General features: G+C 43.1%; 2 protein-coding genes across 2 annotated transcripts in view; one reads left to right on the plus strand and one right to left on the minus strand.

Moving 5' to 3' along the window:
• Window positions 1-9,941, plus strand: part of PCSK2 (proprotein convertase subtilisin/kexin type 2) — a 243,590-nt gene extending 233,649 nt beyond the window's left edge. The window contains exons 11-12 of the mRNA XM_006776113.2: window positions 4,545-4,772; window positions 7,296-9,941. Coding sequence (XP_006776176.1) covers window positions 4,545-4,772; window positions 7,296-7,782 — 715 coding nt within the window. The 3' untranslated portion in view covers window positions 7,783-9,941. The remainder of the gene's footprint in view (window positions 1-4,544; window positions 4,773-7,295) is intronic.
• A 7,071-nt stretch (window positions 9,942-17,012) lies between these two features.
• The window catches only part of BFSP1 (beaded filament structural protein 1), a 26,462-nt gene continuing 19,176 nt past the window's right edge, over window positions 17,013-24,298 (minus strand). The window contains exons 6-8 of the mRNA XM_006776154.2: window positions 22,445-22,665; window positions 20,134-20,219; window positions 17,013-18,136 (exon numbers count right to left, since the gene is read on the minus strand). Of these exons, the coding sequence (XP_006776217.1) occupies window positions 17,172-18,136; window positions 20,134-20,219; window positions 22,445-22,665 (1,272 nt within the window). The 3' untranslated portion in view covers window positions 17,013-17,171. The remainder of the gene's footprint in view (window positions 18,137-20,133; window positions 20,220-22,444; window positions 22,666-24,298) is intronic.

Genomic DNA, 24,298 nt, shown 5'->3' on the forward strand with positions numbered 1-24,298 from the left:
CAGCCTGCAACCCGGTCATGTGCCCTGACTGAGAATCAAACCGTGACCTCCTGGTTCATAGGTCAATGCTCAACCACTGAGCCATGCTGGCCAGACCCCTGCAGCAACCTCTCATTAGTGTGGGCCTACTTTCCAGTCCCACATTTTTTCTTTTTTTATTCTTCACCCAAGGATATTTTTCCCATTGAGTTTTAGAGATGGAAGGGAGGGAGAGGAGAGAAAGAGAGAGAGAGAAAGAAGGGAAGGAGAGAGAGAGAGAGAGATCGATTAGTTGCCTCCAGCAAGTGAAAATGAGCGGAGAGAGAGAGAGAGAGAGAGAGAAACATTGATGTGAGAGAGACACATCATTTGGCTGCCTCCTGCTCACACCCTGACTGGGGCCAGGGATTGAACCTACAACCAAGGTACATGCCCTTGACTGGGAATCAAACCTGAGACTCTTCTGTCCCAGGGCCGATGCTCTAACCACTGAGAAAACTGGCCACGGCTCCAGTCCCACACTTCTTGATTCCATTCTCCATGGAATTGTCGATAAAGATCAGATCACATCTCAACTCTGCAACTACTGGCTGTGCCTGAGATAAAGTCCCAGTGTTCTGATGTGGGTGCACGGCCTCTGCCTTACAATTTCTGGCTCTCCCTTCTTGTCATACTTGGGGCTCATGCCTTCCTGTGTTTTCTCAAGCATATCACCTGCATAAGGCTTGCTTTCTCCTGCCTCTAAATCCTTTTTTCCAGAACCTTCTCTCCTTTAGAATCCTCCCCTTCCCTGTCTTTTCACTCAGTTACTCCTACTCGTCCCCTTGACCTTGGCTTAAAATGCTACTTCCTAATAGATGCTTGATGACCCCCTGGACCAAAGCTTCTCAGATTTTCTCATCATCGGAATCCCTGCAGTGCTTGTTAAAAATATATCCAAAGCATGTCAGGTCCACGACTCAGACTCTCCTGGGTCATGCCTGGAAAGGTGCAACTTTTAGCAAATACCCCAGTGCTGCCCAGGAAGGTAGGAACCACTCCCCTGGATCAGCTTTGCTTAAGCTTTTGGCTGCAGATTGGACAAGCCCATGGAAGCAACATCCCTGGGGCCTGTCTGACATCATTATTTTTTTGACATTTGATTCCCATGCAGCCAAGGTTGAGAGCTGCCATCTTAGACCAATGTTCTCAGACATTTGTATGCAGAAGAATCATCATGTTGCCTTAAGTGCAAATTCTCAGGCTCACAACCTCCCAGAGGCCGATTCAGGAGAGCTGGGGTTAAGGCCAGGAATCTGCTTTTTGTCCGTATCCTCCACGTGCTTCTGACACAGGGGCTTGAGGACCACAGTCTGAGTCCCCCTTGATGGAATAACAAAGGGTCCACTGTTGGCTTCCTCGGCATCCTAGCTTCCCTTTCATGATAGCCCTCCCTCTATCTTTTTTTCAGTTTTATTGAGATATAATTGACATACAGCACTCTACAGTATAATGTGAAGGTGTACAGCATGATGGTTTGACTTACACATATTTTGAAATGATTAGCACAATATGTTTAGTTAACATGCATGATCTCATAAAAATACAGTAAAAGGAAAAAGAAAAAATTTTTTCCTTATGATGAGAACTTAGGATCTACTCTGTTAACAACTTTCCTATGTATCACTAGCAGTGCTAACTATAGTCATCAAGTTGTGCATTATATCCCTAGTCCTTATTTATACCTAAAAGTTTGTATGTTTTGATCACCTTCCTCTAATACCCTACCCCCATCTCTGGTAACAACAAATTTTATCTCTTTTCCTATCCAGGTTTTGTTTTGTTTGTTTGTTTGTTTGTTTTAGATTTTGCATATAAGTGAGATTACATAGTATTTGTCTTCCTCTGTCCAACATATCATTTAGATTAATATGCTCAAGGTCCATCTATGTTTTCACAAGTGGCAGGGTTCCCTTATTTTTCATGACTGAATAATATTCCATTTTATACATAATGGATAAACATCTTTATCCATGCATCTATAAATGGACACTTAGATTGTTTCCAGTCTTGGCTATTATAAATAAGTGTTTTTGTTTCCTTTGTATATATTCCAGAAGTAGAATTGCTGGATCATATGGTAGTTCTATTTTTAATTTTTTAAGGATCATCCATGTTTTTTTCCATAGTGGCTGCGCCAATTTACATTCCCACAACAGTGCATAGGGTTCCTTTTCCCCACATTCTTGTCAGAATTTGTTATCTCATCTATAATAATAAAAGTATAATATGCTAATTAGACCAGACGTCCTTCCGGGTGTCCTTCCGGACAACCTTCCAGATGAAGCCAGGGCTGTGAGGGAAGCCGGGGTCCCTGGTGCCAGAGGGAAGCCAGTGCTGGCAGTCGGGGGAAGGAAGGCCTACTCTTGCATGAATTTCGTGCATCGGGCTTCTAGTCTTTTTTATAATAACCATTCTAACAGATGTGAGTGTTATCTCATTGTGGTTTTGTCCCTTTTTAAATATCAAGGCTTGGACCTTCCTACAATGTGTCCAGAACCAGCACAGTTCCTGGACATGGTGGACACTGAATAGACATTCGTGGAGTCACTTCACTGTGCTGTACTTTTCTACATATGTGTCTTATTTTCCCAACTGTTATATAAACTATTTGAGACCAGGGAAGAACATGTGACATTACTTGTTCTACACCACAATGACCTTTATATTGTAGAAACTCTGTAAATTTATCTTTTATTATTTAGTAGGTATTACCTAAGATGCTTGAGCTGCTATGATAGGATTAAAACTAAAAACAGGTTGATAAAATACTGCTTTACACAACAGTGTATTCTGTTAATTCTGATATTGCTCAAAAGAGAGAACTACAACAGATGCAGTTTTATTTTTCTGACATATGCAAATGGCTGGCCAAACAAACTCAGTTACATTGGAATGTGTACTATGTTCTGGTTTATTTCAGAAGTAAGATCCTTGTTCTGACACATCCTCCCTCTCATCTTCTCCTGAAAATAAGTCCCTGGAGAAACACCAAGGGGGTCCTTCTCCAAATGGAAGCATAGCACATTTTGTGGCAGACCCCTAGCAAAGATAAGAGATACTCCACCTACCAAGCCCTCAGGTCACCTCAAAATCACCAGATCCTTCACTTATCAACCATAAACCATTCTGGGTTTGATGAATTCAGAATCCCATTCTGGCAAAACACTGAAGTTTTGGTCATAATCAACTTCGGAAAGTTTCACCGTTAGTTTTCCATATTATATGAAATGTATACTGTTCTTCTTTTCTATTCTATGCCATTCATTTTTTTAACAATAGTCCCATCCATTAAATCATTAGTTCTCAAATTTAACTACCTATTGGAATGACTGGGGAAATGTTAACGATTTACAATACCTGGTCCCACTCCTGCAGAGCCTGATTTAATTGTTCTGAGGTGTGGCCTGAGCAGTCATTCCCCACCAGATGACTGTTATGTGCATCCCAGTGAGGCAACATGTGCAATAAGTTGATTTCCTAGCCACAAATAGGTCATGACTTGCAGTTTAAAAAACACAAACACTGAGTAACATCGGACACTAATTTCCAAAACCAGTAGCATTTTCAAGTGGACTTGTTTATTCTCTGGACAGTGTGCCAATGGCAGTTCTGTGTCCTGTGACCTGGATACTGAGGATAAAAATGTGCAGAAGACATTGTGTCTGCCCTTGAAGAACTGATAGCTTCATTTTCACAAATGAAGCACACACATGTAGCCAACACCCAAATCAAGAAACAGACAGCACTGCCAGCACCCAGAAGCCCTTTATGTCCCCTCCCCAATCAAGATGTGACTTCTAACAGCATAGATTAATGTTGCCTGTTTTTATACTTTAAGCAAGTGGAATAATACAACATGTTCTCCTCAGTGTGTGGCTTCCATAGGTTAACATTCTATTCGTGAGATTCACCCATATTATTCGGAGTAGCTATGGATCATTCATTCTTGTTGCTTTATAGTATTCCACATTCTATAAATACACCTCTACTAGTCTATTCATTTTACTCTGGATGGGCATTTGAGAGCTTCACAGTTTGGGCCTGTGAACATTCTTATACATATGTCTGGTGAATGTATACACACATTTTTGTTGGATACATACCTAAGGATGGAAATTCTGGGCCCTAGCTTAAGTATATGGATAACATTAGAAGATACAGCCAAAAAGTTTCCCAAAGTGGTTGCAATGATTTACACTCCTGTCAGCAAAGTACATGAGTTCCAGCTGCCCCACATCTTTGTCGATACTTAGTATTGTCAGTCTTACCATTTTAGCCATTCCAGTGTGTGTGTTAGAATGCACATTTGAGATGCATTTAAGTGAGAAAAACAAGTGTGGTGTGTTTTTTAATTGACAAATATAAAATGGTTCTAAATAGTGCATGGGAATTCTCCCTTGACTTGGGGTTCATAGATATTCCAAAATCTTACAAGGGGTTTTTGTCCTGTCTTAGTCATTGTGTCTTTCTTCCTCTCTCGCCCTCCCCTTTTCTCTTGTTTCCCAACGGCTTCCGGCATCCAGTCTGGGTCTCACCTGGAGGGACATGCAGCATCTGACTGTGCTCACCTCCAAACGAAACCAGCTTCATGATGAGGTTCATCAGTGGCGGCGGAATGGGGTCGGCCTGGAGTTTAATCACCTCTTTGGCTACGGGGTCCTTGACGCAGGCGCCATGGTGAAGATGGCTAAAGACTGGAAAACGGTGCCGGAGAGATTCCACTGTGTGGGCGGCTCCGTGCAGGACCCTGAGTAAGTGGGTGCCATGGTTCTTCTGCTGCATGTGGAAATGTCCCAGAAATGGTGCCATGGCATTAGTGACAATATCAGATTCCCTCTCTGTCAGGGAGATGTGCTGGATTTGACTTAGGGACAACTAGCTTGCAGAGAGAACTATAGCAATGCACAACTCCTGGGAACCGGGGGCATTTACATAGAACACAGCTGTGTGACTCAGAACCCATATTTTTAGGTGTGAGCATTAACTTTTTGGGTGCCTTATGCCATTATTTTTCATTGCAAAAACCAACCAGTGTAACCACCTCCCAGATCAAAGAACAGAACACAACCAATATCCCAGAAAATCCTGAATCCTCTTCCACCATAATCTCCCCACTATTCTTCTAACTCCATAGATTACTTTGCCTAGTTCATACTTAATATAAATGGAATAATACACGGTGTTCTCCTTTGTGTCTAGATTGTTTTGCTCAGAATTATGTTATGAAATTCAAGCATGTTTAGTGTGTACTTGTAGCTCATTTATTCTCATTGTTGAATAATGTTTCTTTGTGTGGCTATAATACAATTAATTTATTCATTCTACTTGTGGGACAAGGTAAGCATTTGATTTTATTCCAAGTGATGTGAATAGACATGAATGGATTTAAGTGAGAAGTTACTTACCCAGAAAGCACTGCGCTGGTCACATGAACCTACTTCTCATTATGGCAAGAGGATTGGACAATAGGGTCCTCTTTATTTAATTCCTTCCCTCATTGGTCCATCAGTAAACTAGAAATAGAAGTTTTTATCATTGTTATTTTTAATGAAGGTTTTGTGTACATACAACGAAATGCACAGAACTTAAGTGTGTTATTTGAGTTTTGATAAGTGTATATACCTGAGTAACCACCATCTAATTAAACACTGGAACATTCCATTACCCCAGAAAGATTCCTCATTCCCCCTTCCAGTTAATCCCCACATCCCTAGACAGCCATTGTTTTCATTCCTGCCCCCAAAGATTAGCTTTACAGTTCTTGGGCTTTCTCTGATTAAATCGCGTTGCATGGACACTTTGGTATCCAGTTTTTTTTTACTAAACATTATGTTTGTGAGATCAATCCAAGTTATTATGTGCAGTAACATCTCATTCACTCCCATCACTGTGTCATATTCCATTATGAGGGTACACCTCTGGGATAATGGCATTTCAATTCCCTGGTTTGCATGCATGCCCCAAAATCTGCAATTCAATATACTTGGTATTTCACATATAAAAAGCGTTGCATGGAGAACTTTGTATCCAGTTTTTTTTTTACTAAACATTATGTTTGTGAGATCAATCCAAGTTATTATGTGCAGTAACATCTCATTCACTCCCATCACTGTGTCATATTCCATTATGAGGGTACACCTCTGGGATAATGGCATTTCAATGGTGGTAAATCCATCTCTAACCATCCCATCCCACCCAAGCCTTATTTCTGTTGGTGACCTGAGCCTGGCCAGAGTCAGAACCCTCTCACAATACGTCCTCCCCTCCATTCCCCTTTGGTCCTGGAAAAGGACCTGCAGCTTCTGTAGTCAGTTACCCAGACTTGCATTCAAATCTTAATTCCACCAAATTGGACAATACTTTGACCTCTCTGACCCTCTATTTTAGCAATTCTCAACCTTAATTGTATGGAAAGATAGCTGAAATGCTGAGATCGACCCTTCTTTCGATTCTAACTCTATGATCAAAGAGATTGCCAAATTTCTCTGATCTTTCAAAGGACTGTTCTTCACTAGGATTAATTAACTCAATTTCAGCTTTTTTATTATATTAATAACACTAACATTAGCAATAATACGGAACTTAGCACTTTAAAAGAAAGGCATTATGAGCTCCTGTCTCCGTTTGGGTTGTCCCAAAAGTACACCCTGAGATGGGACTTGGGTGCTAACAAGTTGATTCCAGGAAATACAAGTTGGGAAGTGGCGATGTGAGACAGGGAAGAGGAATAAAAGCCAATAAAGAGTACATTGATGAGCAACTAGTTGTCCGTTGTTGGCAACTAGGCTCAGTCCCACTGGGGACACTGAGTTGTCTCACTGAAGAATGGAGAAGTTAGGGTATATTTATTCACCACCTTCTGTCAGTCTCTGGTAGAGGATTGTCCCTAAGAAATTAAATCCCTGTCACTAGTAGGCTGTCCTGAGCAAACTCCCACAGAACATGGAAAAGCTCCAGGAGAGATGCTGGGAGATGCTGATACCTGAGGTAGGTAGCAGTCAGGGTACATGGGAACCGCAGCTGAAGAGGAACTTGGAGGTGACTTAGGAGAAATGGGAAAGGCATCAACATATCTGCCACATTCCCTTTCCCCACAGAAGGTTCAGAGAGAATAGGTAACTTACTCATGCTCATACAACTCAGGTCGGAATTAACCCAGGTCTGTCTGATTAACCTCAAAGCTCTTGCTCTTTCTGCAACCTGAAGCTGTCTTCAGAAACCTCTCACGTAATATGCGGATTCCTTACCATGTCCCCTCATTGCTTTGCCCTCAGGAAAATACCATCCACTGGCAAGTTGGTGCTGACCCTCACCACCGATGCGTGTGAAGGGAAGGAAAATTTCGTCCGCTACCTTGAGCATGTCCAAGCTGTCATCACAGTCAATGCCACCAGGAGAGGAGACCTGAACATCAACATGACTTCCCCTATGGGCACCAAGTCCATTTTGCTGAGCCGGCGTCCAAGGGATGATGACTCCAAGGTGGGCTTTGACAAGTGGCCTTTCATGACCACCCACACTTGGGGGGAAGACGCCCGAGGAACCTGGACCCTGGAACTGGGGTTTGTCGGGAGCGCACCTCAGAAGGGGGTGTTGAAGGAGTGGACCCTGATGCTGCATGGCACGCAGAGTGCCCCTTACATTGACCAGGTCGTGAGGGATTACCAGTCCAAGCTGGCCATGTCCAAGAAGGAGGAACTAGAGGAAGAGCTGGATGAAGCTGTGGAGAGAAGCCTGAAAAGCATCCTGCACAAGAACTAGTGCTGCACCCTGGCTCCGGCGCCTCCCTCCCTCTCCTATCTCTGCCTCTCTGTCCTTGCTCCATTCTTTGTCAGGCACCTAGCAATTCCAACTTCTTGATCTGAAGCTTCGTTCACTGTCAATGATTATTTTCTTTACAATGGAAATAATCTTTTTTATTCTATGCCCCAAATACAGTGTTCCCACCAACATCTACGTTCTATTTGTGACTCTAGGTTCTTTATTTGTGTCACTCAAATACGTGATATCGTGCAAAGGAAAAATTGGACAACTTTCCCCTCAATTTTTTTCAGATCCGAGAAGAGAAGAGAATGCATGTCAAAAGCTGCACACAGTGACTCCAAGAATGTCTATTCATGGTCTCAACTGACCTGTTAGATTAAAAAAAATAATGAACTGAGCACGATTTTTCAATGACATAGTTGAAGGTGGCATGATTTGAAAGATGCCATCCATGAGAACGCTAATTACTGGAGGGGGAAGAGTAAACAGCATGGGCATTGGAAATCTTACCACCAATACCAACACCATAACTTTTCCTACTCAGCCAGCATGACAAATATAAAACCTAAGTAGAGTGGCTGTCCTTTCACCAGCTATTGCTCTGAGTTACGGTAAAATATTCTAGAGAAGTCCAAATTACTCTCAGTTTGCACAGAATTCATTTCAGCCACAACACTCTGGGGATTCTCACATAACTATCCAAAAGGGGAAAATGCAAGGCAGGTCTGGCAACACACCATAGTAGTTTTTAACCCAGGAACATTCCTTTTCCTAATTCATTTGGGAACTTCTTAATCTGATGGAAGCAAGAGGCCAGGTGAGTATTTTTTACAGCTTTGCACGTATGAACTTGGGCTTTGAGTTCCAAAACATGTGTTTGGCAGGCAATATCTTACTCCTTCACGTTGTGATTTCTTTGATGTGTTAGGGCAATGGCCTCTGTTCAGGCACAGGTGTATGGAGGGTGAAGCGGGCATGTCTGAAGATGTGAGCAGACATCTTCACATGGACCTTCATTTGTATAGAGCCTTTTCTGCCAAAGTGGGGAATGCCAACTCATCCCCTGCAACTTGAGCCTGAAGGAAGCAAGAGAAGCCCATATAGGGAAAGCACAGGTACCATCTTGGCAACTAAGCAGTCCATGATGGTGTTTAACAGGTCATCTAAAGCTGATACATTCTTCTCCCATGTCTACCCCAAAAGACACCACACCATTTCATTACCAAGTAAAAATGCTTTCTGACCTGTTTTCCTACTCAAGGATGGACTCCCCATCCCCAATCCCAATGCCCACACATTCCCAAGAGATGACTCATTTGTTTGAGTTGATTCCCAAGAACATGATAAACTATTCTGGCTACATTTCTCCCTTCCCCTGGGAGTACGTAGCTAAGCCTGGAGTTCCCTTCCTCAAACACCAGAGCACCAGTTTCCATTCCCTGAAGGTTACAACTTTAAGAAAGAAGTCTGGAAAACCCATTTTCTTTCTTTTTTCCCCATGTTGGCATGAATTTGTCTTCTCTGACACCATATGACCTTCTCTATTTAATGCTTTAAAATGTAACAAAATTTATGATTTTTAAAAGAAATTTATTACTTATTGCGAAGGTCTTTTTAAACCAGTTTAGATTTTAAGAAAAAAAAATAAATGGAATCATCAAAAATTCATTTCCCATTAACTGTCTGAAAATAAACCAAAGGACATTATGTGTGTATAAGTGCACACAGAAATATATATATACATATGTAGACTATACACGTGTATATATGTATATATATATACATATGTATAAATGTATATACACACATATACCTAAAATGTGTGTATGCATATTTATTGGAGAAATAGACACCATGTTCATCTTTAAAAGAATATTCAGAGAATATCAAGGTGATACTGGCTGAAGAGAAAAGCCAGTGGAAATTCAGGTGAAAATGTTCATTGATTCCCATTGCATCACCTCTGTAATTTTGCAGCTCTCTGTATAAACATTAAATGTCTTATATGGCAGCAAAAATATAAAATAGTGTCCATATTTTCACAGTTGTGGTATAATTTATGAAATTAGAGAGTAACTTATCAGCTTCTTAATAAAAATGGCAAGTTTTGATATGAGTATACAGTATATAAAAATATATAGTGCTATATAAAAATATTTGGTCTCTATTTCATTTTTTTGCACCAGTATTAACACTCAAATATGTCTAGCTAGTGACGTTTTTATGATATCCCTGATCCTAATGGAAGAGACATTTAGTCATTTATTTTTTTAAATGAAAATAAATAAATCATGATTAATCAGGATAACATTGTTGCTCCCTATTACAAAATGTTCTAAACAAATTTAAAAAGTCATGTAAATTAGGAAACTTAACAAGAAAACATTATTTTCCAGAAATTGTGGGATGTGATATGCATTACATAAAAAACACTGCCAGCCATTCTAGAAGCAGATAATAAAATGTTGCCAAAGAGAGATCTAAAAAGCCCACTTTCATTAATATACATGAAAGATTTATAATTAGCAAATCAATCCTACACAAGTAAATCAAATACCTACAGCAGCATTTTTAATACAGTACTCAGGTTACATCCCAGTAGCTGGCCATAAAGTAAATTTAGGAAGACAAGACCACCATTTTGTGATAGAATAAAATAGACCATGCATATTAATGATAAGCATTGTTTTCTGAAATGTATTTTTCAGGGATGTGTGCATGTGTCTAAGTGTGTGAAGTGGCTCACAATATAAAATGCATTTCTCATTGTGGGTCATGGGTCATGGTCAAGATCTATTCTAGAATATATTCATCAGGCCAAGCTACGTTGTACTGTAGTAACGAACAGCCCTAGAATCTTGGTGGTTTAACACAATGAAGCTTTATTTTTTATTTACACAAATCCTACTTAGGATTCAGTGACTCCCCAACGCCATAGATTCCCATGCAGTGGCTCAGAGATTCAGGCTGCTTCAATCTTCAATCTTATGGTTTGCAATGATAACACAGGTGGCTACAATCCATGCAGAAGAGAACCTGTGAAGGACTCTTACCCTCTTTTTTATGTTCAGCCTGACGGAGACACACAGGTCACTTCAGCTACAGAGCATCAGCCAGTACTGGTCACTAACCCTGCCTAAATGTAAGCACCTGGGACAAGTAACAGATGGTTGATAAGTATTAGAGACTTTCCCACAAAAAGAGTTTGACGTGCCCTTAAAACATATTCTTAAGTACTGATTTACATGGCAACCCCTCTGCGTGAATACTATGAATAGTACCATGAATAGTATTATAAACTAGCTGTAGCCCATGTGACCACATGCTATTCTGGCAAATCTTTTTTTTTTTTTTAAATATATTTTATTGATTTTGTACAGAGAGGAAGGGAGAGAAATAGAGAGTTAGAAACATCGATGAGAGAGAAACATCGATCAGCTGCCTCCTGCACACCCCCCACCGGGGATGTGCCCGCAACCCAGGCACATGCCCCCGACCGGAATCGAACCTGGGACCCCTCAGTCCGCAAGCCGACGCTCCATCCACTGAGCCAAACCGGTTTCGGCTTCTGGCAAATCTTAATAGTTGATAAAGTATTAATATATTTATATTTCATTGTAAAAACAATTTTCAAATGTGTCCTATGATATAATACTTACCATACCCAATTAGCAAAATCTTAAGAGAGCCTATGGCTAAAAGCAGACATTGAAAGGTGTTACGGTCCAAAGTCCAATCTTGTGACGAACTCCTTTTCAATACTTAAGTTCAAAGACTGATTTCTAAAAGATTAAGTTAACAAACATAATTCTGATACAGTTACCACTACATGTTATTGTTACTGTCACATAAATTAATAGCAGTGGTTTTCGTGTGATCTATGCCTTCATTAGTTGGAGTGATCACATGAAAACCACACACTACAAAACCTTTAGGAAACATAGGCAAAAATTTTATATTTCGAGAGAAAAATGCTGAATTAGGGTAACTGGTACCCTCACAGCCAACGTAAGTTCTTGGATACAAAAAGTTTAATTTGATAGAAATTTCTAAAAATGAAAAAGCCAAGAATAGAAACAGAGTTTGGGGGAGAAAATAAGAGGTTCTAAAAATTCTGGGAGTTTGAAGTAACATCAACACAGAACGTGTCCTGGGCCAGCGAAGGTGATTTGATTGTAGCCAGCTGGGTCGTTCTCTGTCAACAAAAAGGGTGCTAGGAGGAGCCTGCACTCAGCTCATGGGAGTTAGGAAAATGGAGAGTCGGGAGTGAATGCAGGCAGACAGTATCCGGCGTTGTTCAGCCGTAGGGAAACACAGGGACTGGTGTAAAGGGGAATTCCAGTCTCTGAAGAGCTGAAGTCTGTTGAGGAGAGAACCCAATACCCTGGGGAAGCCATCCCCAGACAGTGCCTTGAAGCACCATTTTCCTGCCAATGGTCTAATTCTATGCCCACCCATGGCCTCCTGATGCTTTATTTGGCCTCCCAAGGACAGTAACACCAGGAGAGGAGTAATCAGCGTAAGAGGTACTAGCATGGCATCTCCAGGAAAGATGGTCCCTCTCTTTGCATTGCAAATTAATCAACTTAGTACTTGAGTTCTTCCAATAGTCTCTTGTGCATTTCATTGCCAAGAATCCCTTCCCTTGGGTTCAAAAAAAATGTGATGGAATTTGGTTTTGGATTTACAAGGGACCAGGAATCGAGGTCTGATCTGAGGCAAGTTTTCCAAGCCAGCTTGTCAGCTTCGTTTTTCTCTTTAAAACTTAGAAGAGACTCACTGTGTGTGAACCTGGGAACAGAATGAACTGACCATAAGAAATGCAATTGGCCCAAAGATGAAGACTCTGTCTTTCTAAATTCCTAATTTTCAGTCCTGCATGGTTTGGGGTGGAATGGGGACAATTAAAGATTTCAGTTCACAGAGTTTGAGATGCTAGAACAGCCAAATGAGGCTGGGAATTCCCTAGGTCTAATGTTAACCATCACCTATTTCTACCACGGAGGCTTCAGGCCAACCCATCCTTACCATCCCAGGTCATAGCATGTTCAAAGATGTCCCTCTACACCAAAGAGGACACAAAATGGGCTGCCCCAAGCTGGACAAAAGGCAGACACTGCAACCTGTTTTTTTTCTCTTTTGGCCCCAGTCCTGGAACCACTGACCAACCACAGGTGACAGATAAGCCACCTGGTAAGCCCCTGGTCATAAGGACACAAGCATGTAGGTCAGTGATGGCGAACCTTTTGAGCTCGACGTGTCAGCATTTTGAAAAACCCTAACTTAACTCTGGTGCCCTGTCACATATAGAAATTTTTTGATATTTGCAACCATAGTAAAACAAAGACTTATATTTTTGATATTTATTTTATATATTTAAATGCCATTTAACAAAGAAAAATCAACCAAAAATATGAGTTTGCCTGTCACCTCTGACACGCGTGTCATAGGTTCACCATCACTGATGTAGATGAAGAGGCAGTTGTGACTAGTAATTGCACTAGCACAGTGAAGTTAATTGGCCAAGGATATACCTTCTTGTAAAATATACATCTCATTTCAAAAGCCCTATTTCTTTTAATAAAACTTAAGTCAATTTGGGTTTTGTGGCATCTATTTGCTTTTATCCAAGCATGAGAAGTTGGAGTCAAGCATTTACACTAATCAAGGCATCTGAATGATGTCCTTCATTATCAGCGCGCCAAGTGCCATATGAGTTTGAAGTGACTTCCTTCACCAGCAACATCCCAACTACAAACCTATGATACAACAATTTTAGGAGAAACCTCAGTGGAATTTTGCAACATGAAAGAGGAAAGAAAGAAGAGATGCCAGGTTAGCAGTGTCTCCTGTTATGTAACCTGAATTTTGCATTAGACCCTGCTGGTGCATGCCCTATATCAGGGGTCAGCAAACTACAGCCCAGGGACCCAACCCAGCACGCCGCCTGCTTTGGGAATGAGTTTTATTGGAAATAACCATGCCTATTTTTTTTGTCTGTGGCTGTTTCCACGCTACAATGGCAGAGTTGAGTAGTTATAACGGAGGCTGTACAGCCTGTAATTGGGCCTTTTATAGAAAAAGTTTGCCAACCTCTGCCCTCTAGCTGTCTCCTCGGCCCACCCCAGAGGTCACCTATAGACAGTTTTGTACATGCCAAGGAGCTCTCTCCCTACCAGGTGTTCTCTGGCTGCAGAGATGCGCCAGACCTCATGTGCTACAGGCAGAAGTGCCAGGGGATCAATGCCCCAGGGCCACCTCACCTGAGGAAGGGAGGGAGCTGGTGTAGAAAGATCCCAGCTTCCTGGCCTCCCGTTGAAGCCATTTGAAGATGTGCTACCTGGTCTCTTCAGTCCCCAGGGGGGATGGAACCCCAGTTGCCCACAGCGGTGGCAGCAGGTAATGCTGCCTGTGTTGGCGCCTCCCTTTGCTGTCTCATGCCCCTTCTTGGGAGACAGAAACTCCAGCAGGGATGTTAACAGAGAAAACTGAATATGAAGCACCCTCAACTGAGTCATATAAAGAAATATTAACTGCTTAATTAGGAAGGCAAAAGAGAATTCAACTATCACAGGGACCATGCAGTCTAACACAGGCAGGAGCCAGGGGCTTGCTGGGGAGTGGCACCACGCGCCTGACTCGCCCTGCCTGCCCATGGGTGCAGAGTGAGTGCACATGGCAGGCCCCTGGAAGATGCAGACCTCTGTGGAGGGACTCAGCTGGCTGGTGATCATCGGAGGAGGTGATCATGGTTCTGCAAATGTTGGAAAAACTGAAAACTCAATCCAGCAGCTGCTGTAGGAAGTGCTGCTGTAGGAAGGGTGACGAAGTGCTGCTGGGGCGATGGGGACAAGCAGGATGGAGCAGGTCCCTTCTCCCTCTTGATGGGAAATCAAACTCGAGACCCATTAGTGGGAGGGTCAATGCTCTAACCCGTGAGCTACACTGGCCGGGCATCCATTTTTTATTATCAATTGAACATAAAAATGACCTTTCTTCCCAAAAAGATACCCTTGCCTTTTAAAATAAGAATATTAACTGAACACTTAGTCCAAAAAAAATAAAAAGACTTCATGGGGAAAACAAAAAGCTTTGCAGTGGTTTATGCTAAATAAAACCTATATACTGGCCCAAATTCCTAGTACATTCTGGGCACTAGCTAATGGTTTCCATCATTCTATCTTAAGCTTTTAAATCATAAATATTTTTAAACTGTGCAATGGAGTAGGTTCTCCATTCATCTTTTAGAAAGAACAACACAAAAGCACTTTTCTTTATTGAAATCAAAACCTCAAATAAATTCAGAACAAGGTTTTTTAAAGCTCTAAATAGAAAGCTGACTCCATTTAATATTCTTTCTATTATCCATAACAAGGAAATAAGAGAATGTAACTTATGACTCCATCAATTTTCTTGTAAGGGTGTGTGGTTGTCTTGCCAGAAGCTTTTGTTCAGGAAGATGCGCTAATCCGTGTGAGCATGTTTACTCTGTATTTTGTATTTTGGAGCACCTACACAGGGAAGGGGTACTTTCTTAATCAGTACAAATAAAAAATCACTTTGGGACTGTTAGTAGAAAAATAGATGCCTAGAGGCAACATAAAGATTTCTGTAAACGCCGAAACCGGTTCGGCTCAGTGGATAGAGCGTCGGCCTGCGGACTGAGAGGTCCCAGGTTCGATTCCGGTCAAGGGCATGTACCTGGGTTGCGGGCACATCCCCAGTGGGGGATGTGCAGGAGGCGGCTGATCGATGTTTCTCTCTCATCGATGTTTCTGACTCTCTATCTCTCTACATTCCTCTCTGTGAAAAATCAATAAAATATATTTTTTAAAAAAAAAGATTTCTGTAAAGTTTCTAGTTTAAATTAGGTACCTGTGTATACATGTGCATGTATGTGTGCATGTGTGCACAAGATAATGCACACACAGGTATGTTACAGCTTATTATATTACAGTGACTATTAATAAATCTACAAGCCTCCCCTTGTCAGTATAGCACACTGTTCTGGCACACAGTATACACTCAGTAAATGCTTGTTGGACAAAATAACTCCTAAACAAGGAACTATGAGGTGACATTTGATTTGGCTTTTTGAAACCTGACCTACGGCAGACGGCACTGGTGTCCCACTTATATCCCCATGACCTTTACCATTTCCATGTACTTCCAAGTTAATGCCCCGGGAGCAGCCCTCCCCACTGGCTGATAGGAGGTGGTGGATGAAAACCCTGCTCCCTGGCCCCTAAGGCAGGATAACTCTGTGCGCATGTTCTAGTCCATCTCCCAGAGTCCTTGGGGCGGAGGGGGGGGCGGGTGCGGATTGAGCTCCAGCTGCCCACAGTGCAAACCAGCCTGGCAGCACACCTCTTACTGGCTGCCTCTTTGCCTGTCTCTCTCCCCACTGCCCTACTGGTGCTTCCTGAGATCACATCCCTAAGACACTACATTCAGCCGTGGCCCACATGGCTTGGTTGGTTGGAATGTCAGCCCATAAACCAGTGGTTCTCAACCTTCTGGCCCTTTAAATACAGTTCCTCATGTTGTGACCCATCCATAAAATTATTTTCGTTGCTACTTCATAACTGTAATGTTGCTACTGTTATGAATCGTAATGTAAATATCTGATATGCAGGATGGTCTTAGGCGACCCCTGTGAAAGGGTCGTTTGACCGCCAAAGGGGTCGGGACCCACAGGTTGAGAACCGCTGCCATAAACCAAAAGGTGGTAGGTTTGATTCCTGGTCAGGGCACATACCCAGGCTGGAGGTTCGGTTCCCAGTCGGGGTGGGTATAGAAGCAACCATTGGATGTTTCTCTCTCTCATCGATGTTTCTCTTTCTCTCTTTCTCTCTCTCTAAAAAAAAAAAAATATATCAATTTTTTTTAATTATAAAAAAGAAAAAGAAACTACATCCCAAGCCTTGCTTTGGGATCAGCTTCTGGGGGAACCCAAACGGAGACAGATGCCTTTAATCATTTTATCTGACAAAACTCTCCTCCACGTGAGCTTGTGCTTGTGCTTGGAATGCAGTGGAAATGAGCCAAGGCCATCAACCAGCATTTCCTGTGTGAAATCTGGACACTCTACCGAGTCTCAAAGCACCACTACGAAGGGCATGTCTCTCTCCTAAACAACACGGTGTGGTGGCCATTTAACAGAGTGTGACCTCCGTGTGGCTGAGGCGCCTACATCCCCAAGGCCCCTATTAATTAGACAAACAAGGTGCAAGCAAAACAAACCTTTTTTATTAGGCTTCGCTGGCAATGCCAGACAGGCCAACTAAAGTCTAATCCAAACAGGAAGCCCTACTTTTTATCATTTGTTCTACCCATCAAAGCACGGCCCTACCCATCAAAGTGGCCCTGGGGCATTCCTCCAGAGCCTAGAGGTTGTGAGAGCCCTTGTCTCCCAGTTTCTTCTTGTTTGCCTTTGTCTTTCCAATCACGGTCTCCACAATAACAGCAGTTTCTTCATACGTCTGAATGCTCTCAGCTGAAAACTTCTCCATGGATTCCATCACTTCCACCCTCTCATAAGCCACAGTCCCAGGAGAGCTCCTCTCCTTCAGGCTGCCACTCCTCTCCCCCTGCCCCTCAGCTCTGCCCTGACTGGCCCCGGGCCTTTGGGGTGGCGGTGCAGACGGTCCCTGTGGACCAGGTGTGACCATGAGACAGGGCCTCTTGGGCCCTTCATCCTCCTTCTGGCCATCCTCCCTCTCCCCCGGACCTTTCAGTTCTTCGGTGTCTCTCTCATCCTCCTTGCCTGCAGTATGCTGGCTGGGTGGGTGTTCACCTTCCCTCCCCTGCAGATACCCCCATCCATTCTCCCGAGGGGGTGGGGGCTGCTCAGGAGAGAGCTCCATAGGACGATCCCGATGCAGAAAGCCGTCCTCAGTGGAAACAACCACTCCACCCGTGGCTGGGAAAGACACCGAACAGAACCCAGGGTCCACGTAACTGGCATCCCCGGAGACCAGCACGTACCGCCCTTTGGGGTAGAGGTCAACGGGGGTCTCAGGCTCCTCGGGGCCTCTCACTTTCTCCTTGACCATCTTGCGGAGTTTTCCAAAGGCTTTGCTTATCTGCCCTCCATCTGGCATGTCCTCTGGACCTCCTTCTAGGGTTGGGGGACTAGCTTCCTCACCCCCCGACTCAAGGTTACATTCTCCTTCTTCTTTAACTACCACCTGCACGAGCTTTGTGTGTTCCGGGCCTTTCAGCGGTGTGTCTTCTAAATTTTCATCTCCTCTGTCTTTAGCTATAATCTCCTTTTTCCTTGGAATGGTCTTAGGGAGGCCTTTTTGTCTTGGTTTTGCTGTTGTTATATCCTGCACAGCTCTGGCAAAATCTTAAAAATAAAATTAAAAAGTAAATGGGCAACAAATCAAATATAACTGTCAATGAAAGAGGAAGAAAATGCATTCATTGAAAATTATGCTATCTGTTTTAGAGACCAATGCCTAGCACTGGGGTGGGTTTACTATTTATGGGGCAAAGCAAGGGGGGAAGAGGTCTAGACCTGCAGCATCCATGGCCCATGTTAAGGACCCTCCAATGGTACAACTTTATACAAGTCCCTTGACCCCTCTGGGCTTGCAGAGGGAAGACACTGCTATTCTGACTCTCACAGTTCCCATCCCACTGGGTACAACTTACTGAAATGCACAATTCTATTGCAATAACACTTGATAGGAGCAACACCTCCTGTCCCACCTGCTGGGCTCATGGCAGCTACTTGGATCCATAGACTAGATGAAGGAAATTCATTCCACAAAGTCATTCCCACCTTGGACTTCCCTAAAGGAGAGTGGGCAGCACTGCTTGGGCCGCTGGCATGGGCAGAGTGGCTTCAGGCATGGGAATCGTATGACTCCACGAGGTTGCTCCCTTGTTGCATGTGCATCCCAAGCTAAATAAACATGACCACCCTTTGATCAGCATCCCCTTCCTGCTGGGTAAAGGGGAAGCGATGCTATTAAACCCAGAACTCACAGGAATCCCCTGTTCCCGAGGCCATATTTATTTCTTCAGACTAGCTAAAAGGAAAAACTAAAACTTCAAGAAAACACACAAAATATAACCCTGCCTCATCCATGAGGCTTTTCTGCTTCACTCACCTGGTGATTTTTTTAACCTTTTCATCCCAAAGGACTTTTGCCTCTCCTCCCTCTGTTAACCAAGGGCATCTACCATGAATCATGGTGAAAGAGCGGAGTGCCAGGAAAGGCCATGGAGCCATAAGGAAGGAGGGAGGCAGAAAGGGGCATGTCAAAGGAACCCAGTGGGGAGCAGATATGCAAGAAGGGGGTGCTTGCAGAACCAGTTACAGAGTTTCAGAGCCCACTGCAAAAGAAAAAGGCAGTTCCCCCTGTGTAAAACGATTAAGAATGTAGAGCCCTAGCCGGTTTGGCTCTATGGATAGAGCGTCAGCCAGAGGAAGGGTCCTGGTTTGACTCTGGTCAAGGGCACGTACCTCAGTTGTAGATGGGAAGCAACCAATCGATGTGTCTCTCTCACATCAATGTTTCTCTCTCTGCCTCTTCCCCTCCTTTCTACTGTCCCTAAAAATCAATGAAAAAATATCCTTGGGTGAGAAAAAAAAAGAGAACAGAAAAACAATGTCAAGACATTGATAGCAGAGCATAAGCGCAGAACAGGGTTCCTCGTGCACAGACCACGGCCCTGGGGCTGGCCCTGTGCGTTTGGCGACTGGGACCTGCTGCCCCTTCCAACAGTGTTCTGACCCCAGAACCCCATTTCCACAAACCCCTCTAAGCTGTCTAAGGCACGGGGATTTGAAGGGGATGCGACGTTACCATCTTCTCTTCTCCCAAAACTCTGTTTGCTCGTCCAGGACTGGGGGGGGTTAGCTGAGAGGTAACCTCTCACAGGTGCAAGAAACCTTCCCCAAAGGACCGAATGTGAAGGCAGAAGCCATGCTTGCCAGCCAATCTACTTCTTCTCAGTTGTGAAGAGAAGAAAAAATGAGCAATAATTGAGCATGTTCTCTGCTCCAGACACTTTTGTATAGAATAGTTCATTTAATGGGGGGGGTGGGGGGTGCAATTCAATACTCAGAATATTGAATTGTATCCCCCCATTAAATATGTCTCCAAAGTGGTCTATCCCCCAGTCTGATTTTTCTCCTGTGACCTTTCTGGCTCAGTCCCTTAGCACCTGTGGGAGTGCATCAGAGAGGGAGAGAAGGAGACCTCCCCTAAAAGAGTTTAATTTCCTGATAGATTGCAAGGACGTGTGAATGTTAAGTTCAACAACAAAGCCACTTAATTTTTCCCATTTTTTTGAGGGCAGAAAACAGCAGAAGTCAGGGTTGGGGAGCATTACCTTTCCCGCTGGGTCGAGGGCTGAGAGAGGCTCCATGGCCCGTGGGGAATAGAGTGACAGGCACTTCAAAGAGGGTGGAGCTCAGCCTGGCAGAAAGACCAGAAAGAGGTAGTCACCATCTCTAACTCATCAAGCCACACAGATGGTCAGGGGGTAAAAGCGACCCACTAATTATGAGCAAAAAAACAAAAGCGTTCCCTAGATGAAACTTCTCACGAACCTCATAAACATTGGCACACTGGATGAGAATGTAAAGGAAATAATCATTGCTTTGAGCTCAAGTCACAAACTGTGAAACACACAGAAACATTGTAAAGTGGAAATTGCTTATAATCTCACAATGCCACTACTATGTTGAACAGGGGATTTTTTGTTATTGTTTTGGGGGGTTTTTTGTTAATATATTTTTATTGATTTGAGAGAGGAAGAAAGAGGGAGAGATAGAAACTCCAATGATGAGAGAGAATCGTTGATTGGCTGCCTCCTGCATGCCTCACACTGGGGATCAAGCCCACAATCCGGGCACGTGCCCTGTCCGGGAATCGAACCATGATGTTCTGGTTCATAAGTCGATGCTCAATCACTGAGCCATGCCAGCTGGGAAGTTGTTGTTTTGTTTTTTATTAAACAATGCCCGTCCCAGGCTGAAGTATTTAGGGTAATCAGGGCTTAATATCTCCAATCTGTTATTTTTAAAATAATATGAAATACATATATATATGTATGTTGAGACAAAACATAACCAACTGGTGAATCCACGTAAAAAGCGCTCGGGAGTTGCTTGTTCAATGCTTATAGCACTTCTATCAATTTGAAATTAGTATATTAAGACTTATTTTCATAAATGTGTGCATAAAATGTTCACTGTGACATAAATATAATTTGGAATTATGCATGATACATTGACCGTAACGAGAGGAAAAAATCTTACTTTCCCTGTTAAACACTCAAGTAATTGCTGCTAAGACAGAGCACCCAGAGAAAAGAAAGAACTGCTCTTTGTGGGATACTTCTGGGCGCTTCTATTTTAATTCAATCTAAACCTCAAGTAGCAGCAAGAATGAATCAAAGAATCACAACTAAATAGAGAATCAGAATCCTTATATGAAGCAGTGGTCTCCAATCTGCTTTCTGATGATACAATTTGATATGAATATCCATACAGCCATACATGTAGATGTAGCTGTAGATAAAGATACAGATAACACAGATGTAGGGGTAAGTTAGGAGTGGGTAGAGATGATATTGATGTAGTTGTAAGTGTAAGTATAGATGTATATAATGTATATAATATAGATATAGGTATGGATATAGATGATATACCATTAAATGTAGATGTAGGTATAGGTATAAGTATAGACTTAGATGGTGTGATTGTAGACAATATAGATGATACAGATAATACAGATGTAGATAATGTAGTGTGTAGTTGTAGATAAAATAAATGTAGGTATAAGTATAGATGATATATACTGTATGTAGATTGTGCACATGTAAGTTTAAGTGTAGGCATAGATATAGATGATATAGGTAGAGATGTAGATGATGTAGGTAATGTAGATGTAGGCGTAGATGTGCACATACATGTAGATGGTGTAGATACAGATGTAAATGTAGATGTAGGTTTAAGTGTGGACATAGATGATGTAGAATAGAAGATGTAGATTTAGGTCTAGGTAAAAGTGTAGATGTAGATGAGATAGAGACAGAGGCTGAGATTTATTTCCCATTTGAAGTGAGTGGCGCTCAAGTCACAGCTCCATTACAAACAAGACCAGCTAGCACATTGATGGCCACCTTACAGACCCAACCAGGTGGTACAAATCATGCTGGCAGTAGCAGTAATAACACCAACAGCTCGAAGTACTTGTGGTACCAGGCACTGTGCTAGGAACCTCACCTGCAGCATCTCCTTAAATACTCCTGATCATTCCATCTGCTAAGACAGTTACGTCTCCAGAGGCCCGTGGAACAAATAGTAGCCTTCTCCATGAGGCCTCTTCTGACTGCCCAACTCAAAATCTGAAGCATTCCCACCATCAGCCTCATCTCCATTCCCCTCTCCCCTGCTATAATCTTCTCCACAGCACTTGTCAGAGGTCATACTCCCTCTGTTACACAGTCATTCATCATCTGCCACCCCCACTAGGATTCAAGGCCCATGAGATCATGGATTTTTGTGTTTCACTCCCTGCCACCTGCCCACTGCCTAGAGCTGGCACACAGAATGCACTCAACAAGGATCTGTGGAATGAGTGAGTGAGCAGCATGGAGAGAGAGGCACTCCCTCGCTGTCCCTCTGTGACCACACCTGCTGCCTTCGTTCTCAATGATCCGATGATAGCGGTGCAGCTCATTCTTTAGGGTTTGCTGGGCGGCCACCAGCTGCCGGCAGTCATAGGAAGACTTCTCCAGGCTCCTCTCAGTCTCTTCAATCTCCTTCCGCAGCGTTTCAATCTGTTCATTATAAAGCTGAATCTCGTCATCGTAACACTCGTGGGCGTCTTTAATAGCTTGTTCCAGGGTCGCTGTCTGTGGGCAAAGACACAGTTGTAAGGAAACCCATCCCATCCTCTCCCTGAAGACCCAGACTTGACAGGGAAAATCTGGACTCGGCGTGTCAAGTTTTGTTTATTTCTCATCGGCGATGGAATCATTTTGGAATCCTTAAGCCCAAGAGGAATGTGAAAACTGAGCTCCCTCTCCTCACACCTGCACAGCACCCACTGAACTCAGCCCTCAATGTAGCCCCCCCAAAGGCAGTCTGAAGATGACAACCTCAGGAAATAAGAAGACTGCTGTCCATGGAATAAAATGTACAACTCAAATAAAGTATAATCTTCATACTTTAATGCGTTGGCATAAATCTGATAGCCAAAAAATAAGTAAAAAGAGCAGATACTAAATAGATAAGATGCCAATTTTACTGAAATAATTCATGGGGGACAGTGTTTCCTTGCTCTTATTTAATCACTATGGTGCTTTAACTTTCCGCTGATTATGTATTTTGGTAGCCAAAATGTGTGTGCGTGTGTGCACGTGTGTTTGCATGTGTGTGCACATTCGTGTCTACATAAAATAACTTCAGGGAAATACTATTTACATATTAATTCAAAGGAAGTCAAAATTAAGGTGGGAAAATAGAAAAAGTGGCCTTATATTCACTTTTAGAGCTTCTGACTATGCACAAAGAGCCATTTACACAACCAGAAACAGATTCAGTGGTTGCCAGCGGCAAGCAGGAGGTGGGGAAGGGGTTGACCACAGCTGAGGGAATTTTGGGTGAGGGAACTGTCCTAAATCTTCATTGTGGGTGGGTTACTGCATACACTTGTCAAACAGGCGTACTGTGCACTGAAGATGGTGACACTATGTGTAAAGATCAACTCAGTTTAAAAAATTATGAGACCCTTGGAAACGTGATCCCTCACTGGACACTTAGTGATATTATAGGATTATTATTAATTTTAAAGGTGGGTTAATGGTCTTGCATTCTATAAAAATAACCTCTGCCTGCTGGACATGTATATTGAGATATTGCTGGGTAAGATGACATGGTGTTGGGACTGCTTCAGAATTCCACCAGGGGGCATGGGTAGGAGGATGGAGATCTGGGGTCCTGAGACTGTCCTCTCACTTTTATCTATTTGAAGTGTTCAGACAAAGAGTAAAAGAAAAGACTGTGTATGAAGAGACCTATCGCCCCCTTCGGGTAGGGGTTCCCCAGCCTGGAGTGAGAGAGTAATGACTGTGTTGGTGAGTTCTAATGTGGATCAACTCATCAGCCTCACAACCTTAGGCTGTTGTTATTCCCACTTTACAGATGAGGAAACTGAGGCACATAGGCAGTGACTTGCCTACAGATACCACAGCAGGATTCAGACCCACCTGTGCAGGCTGAGACACTTTCAGAAACTAAGGGAGAAACCAAGATGGCGGCATAGGTTAACGCCAGAGATTGCTGCCTTGAACAACAAATTCAAATTACACCTAAAAGACGGAACGGACATCATCCAGAACCACAGGGAGGCTGGCTGAGTGGAAATTCTACAACAAGGAGGAAAGAGAATATCATACCCAGACTCAGAGGAGGCGCAGTGCTGAAGTGAAATACTCAGGTGCGGAGTGCGCACGGAGCGGGCCAGCGGTGGAGGGCACGGTTGTT

Source organism: Myotis davidii, unplaced genomic scaffold, assembly GCF_000327345.1.
Source record: "Myotis davidii unplaced genomic scaffold, ASM32734v1 scaffold608, whole genome shotgun sequence".
NCBI classification, from domain to species: domain Eukaryota; kingdom Metazoa; phylum Chordata; class Mammalia; order Chiroptera; family Vespertilionidae; genus Myotis; species Myotis davidii.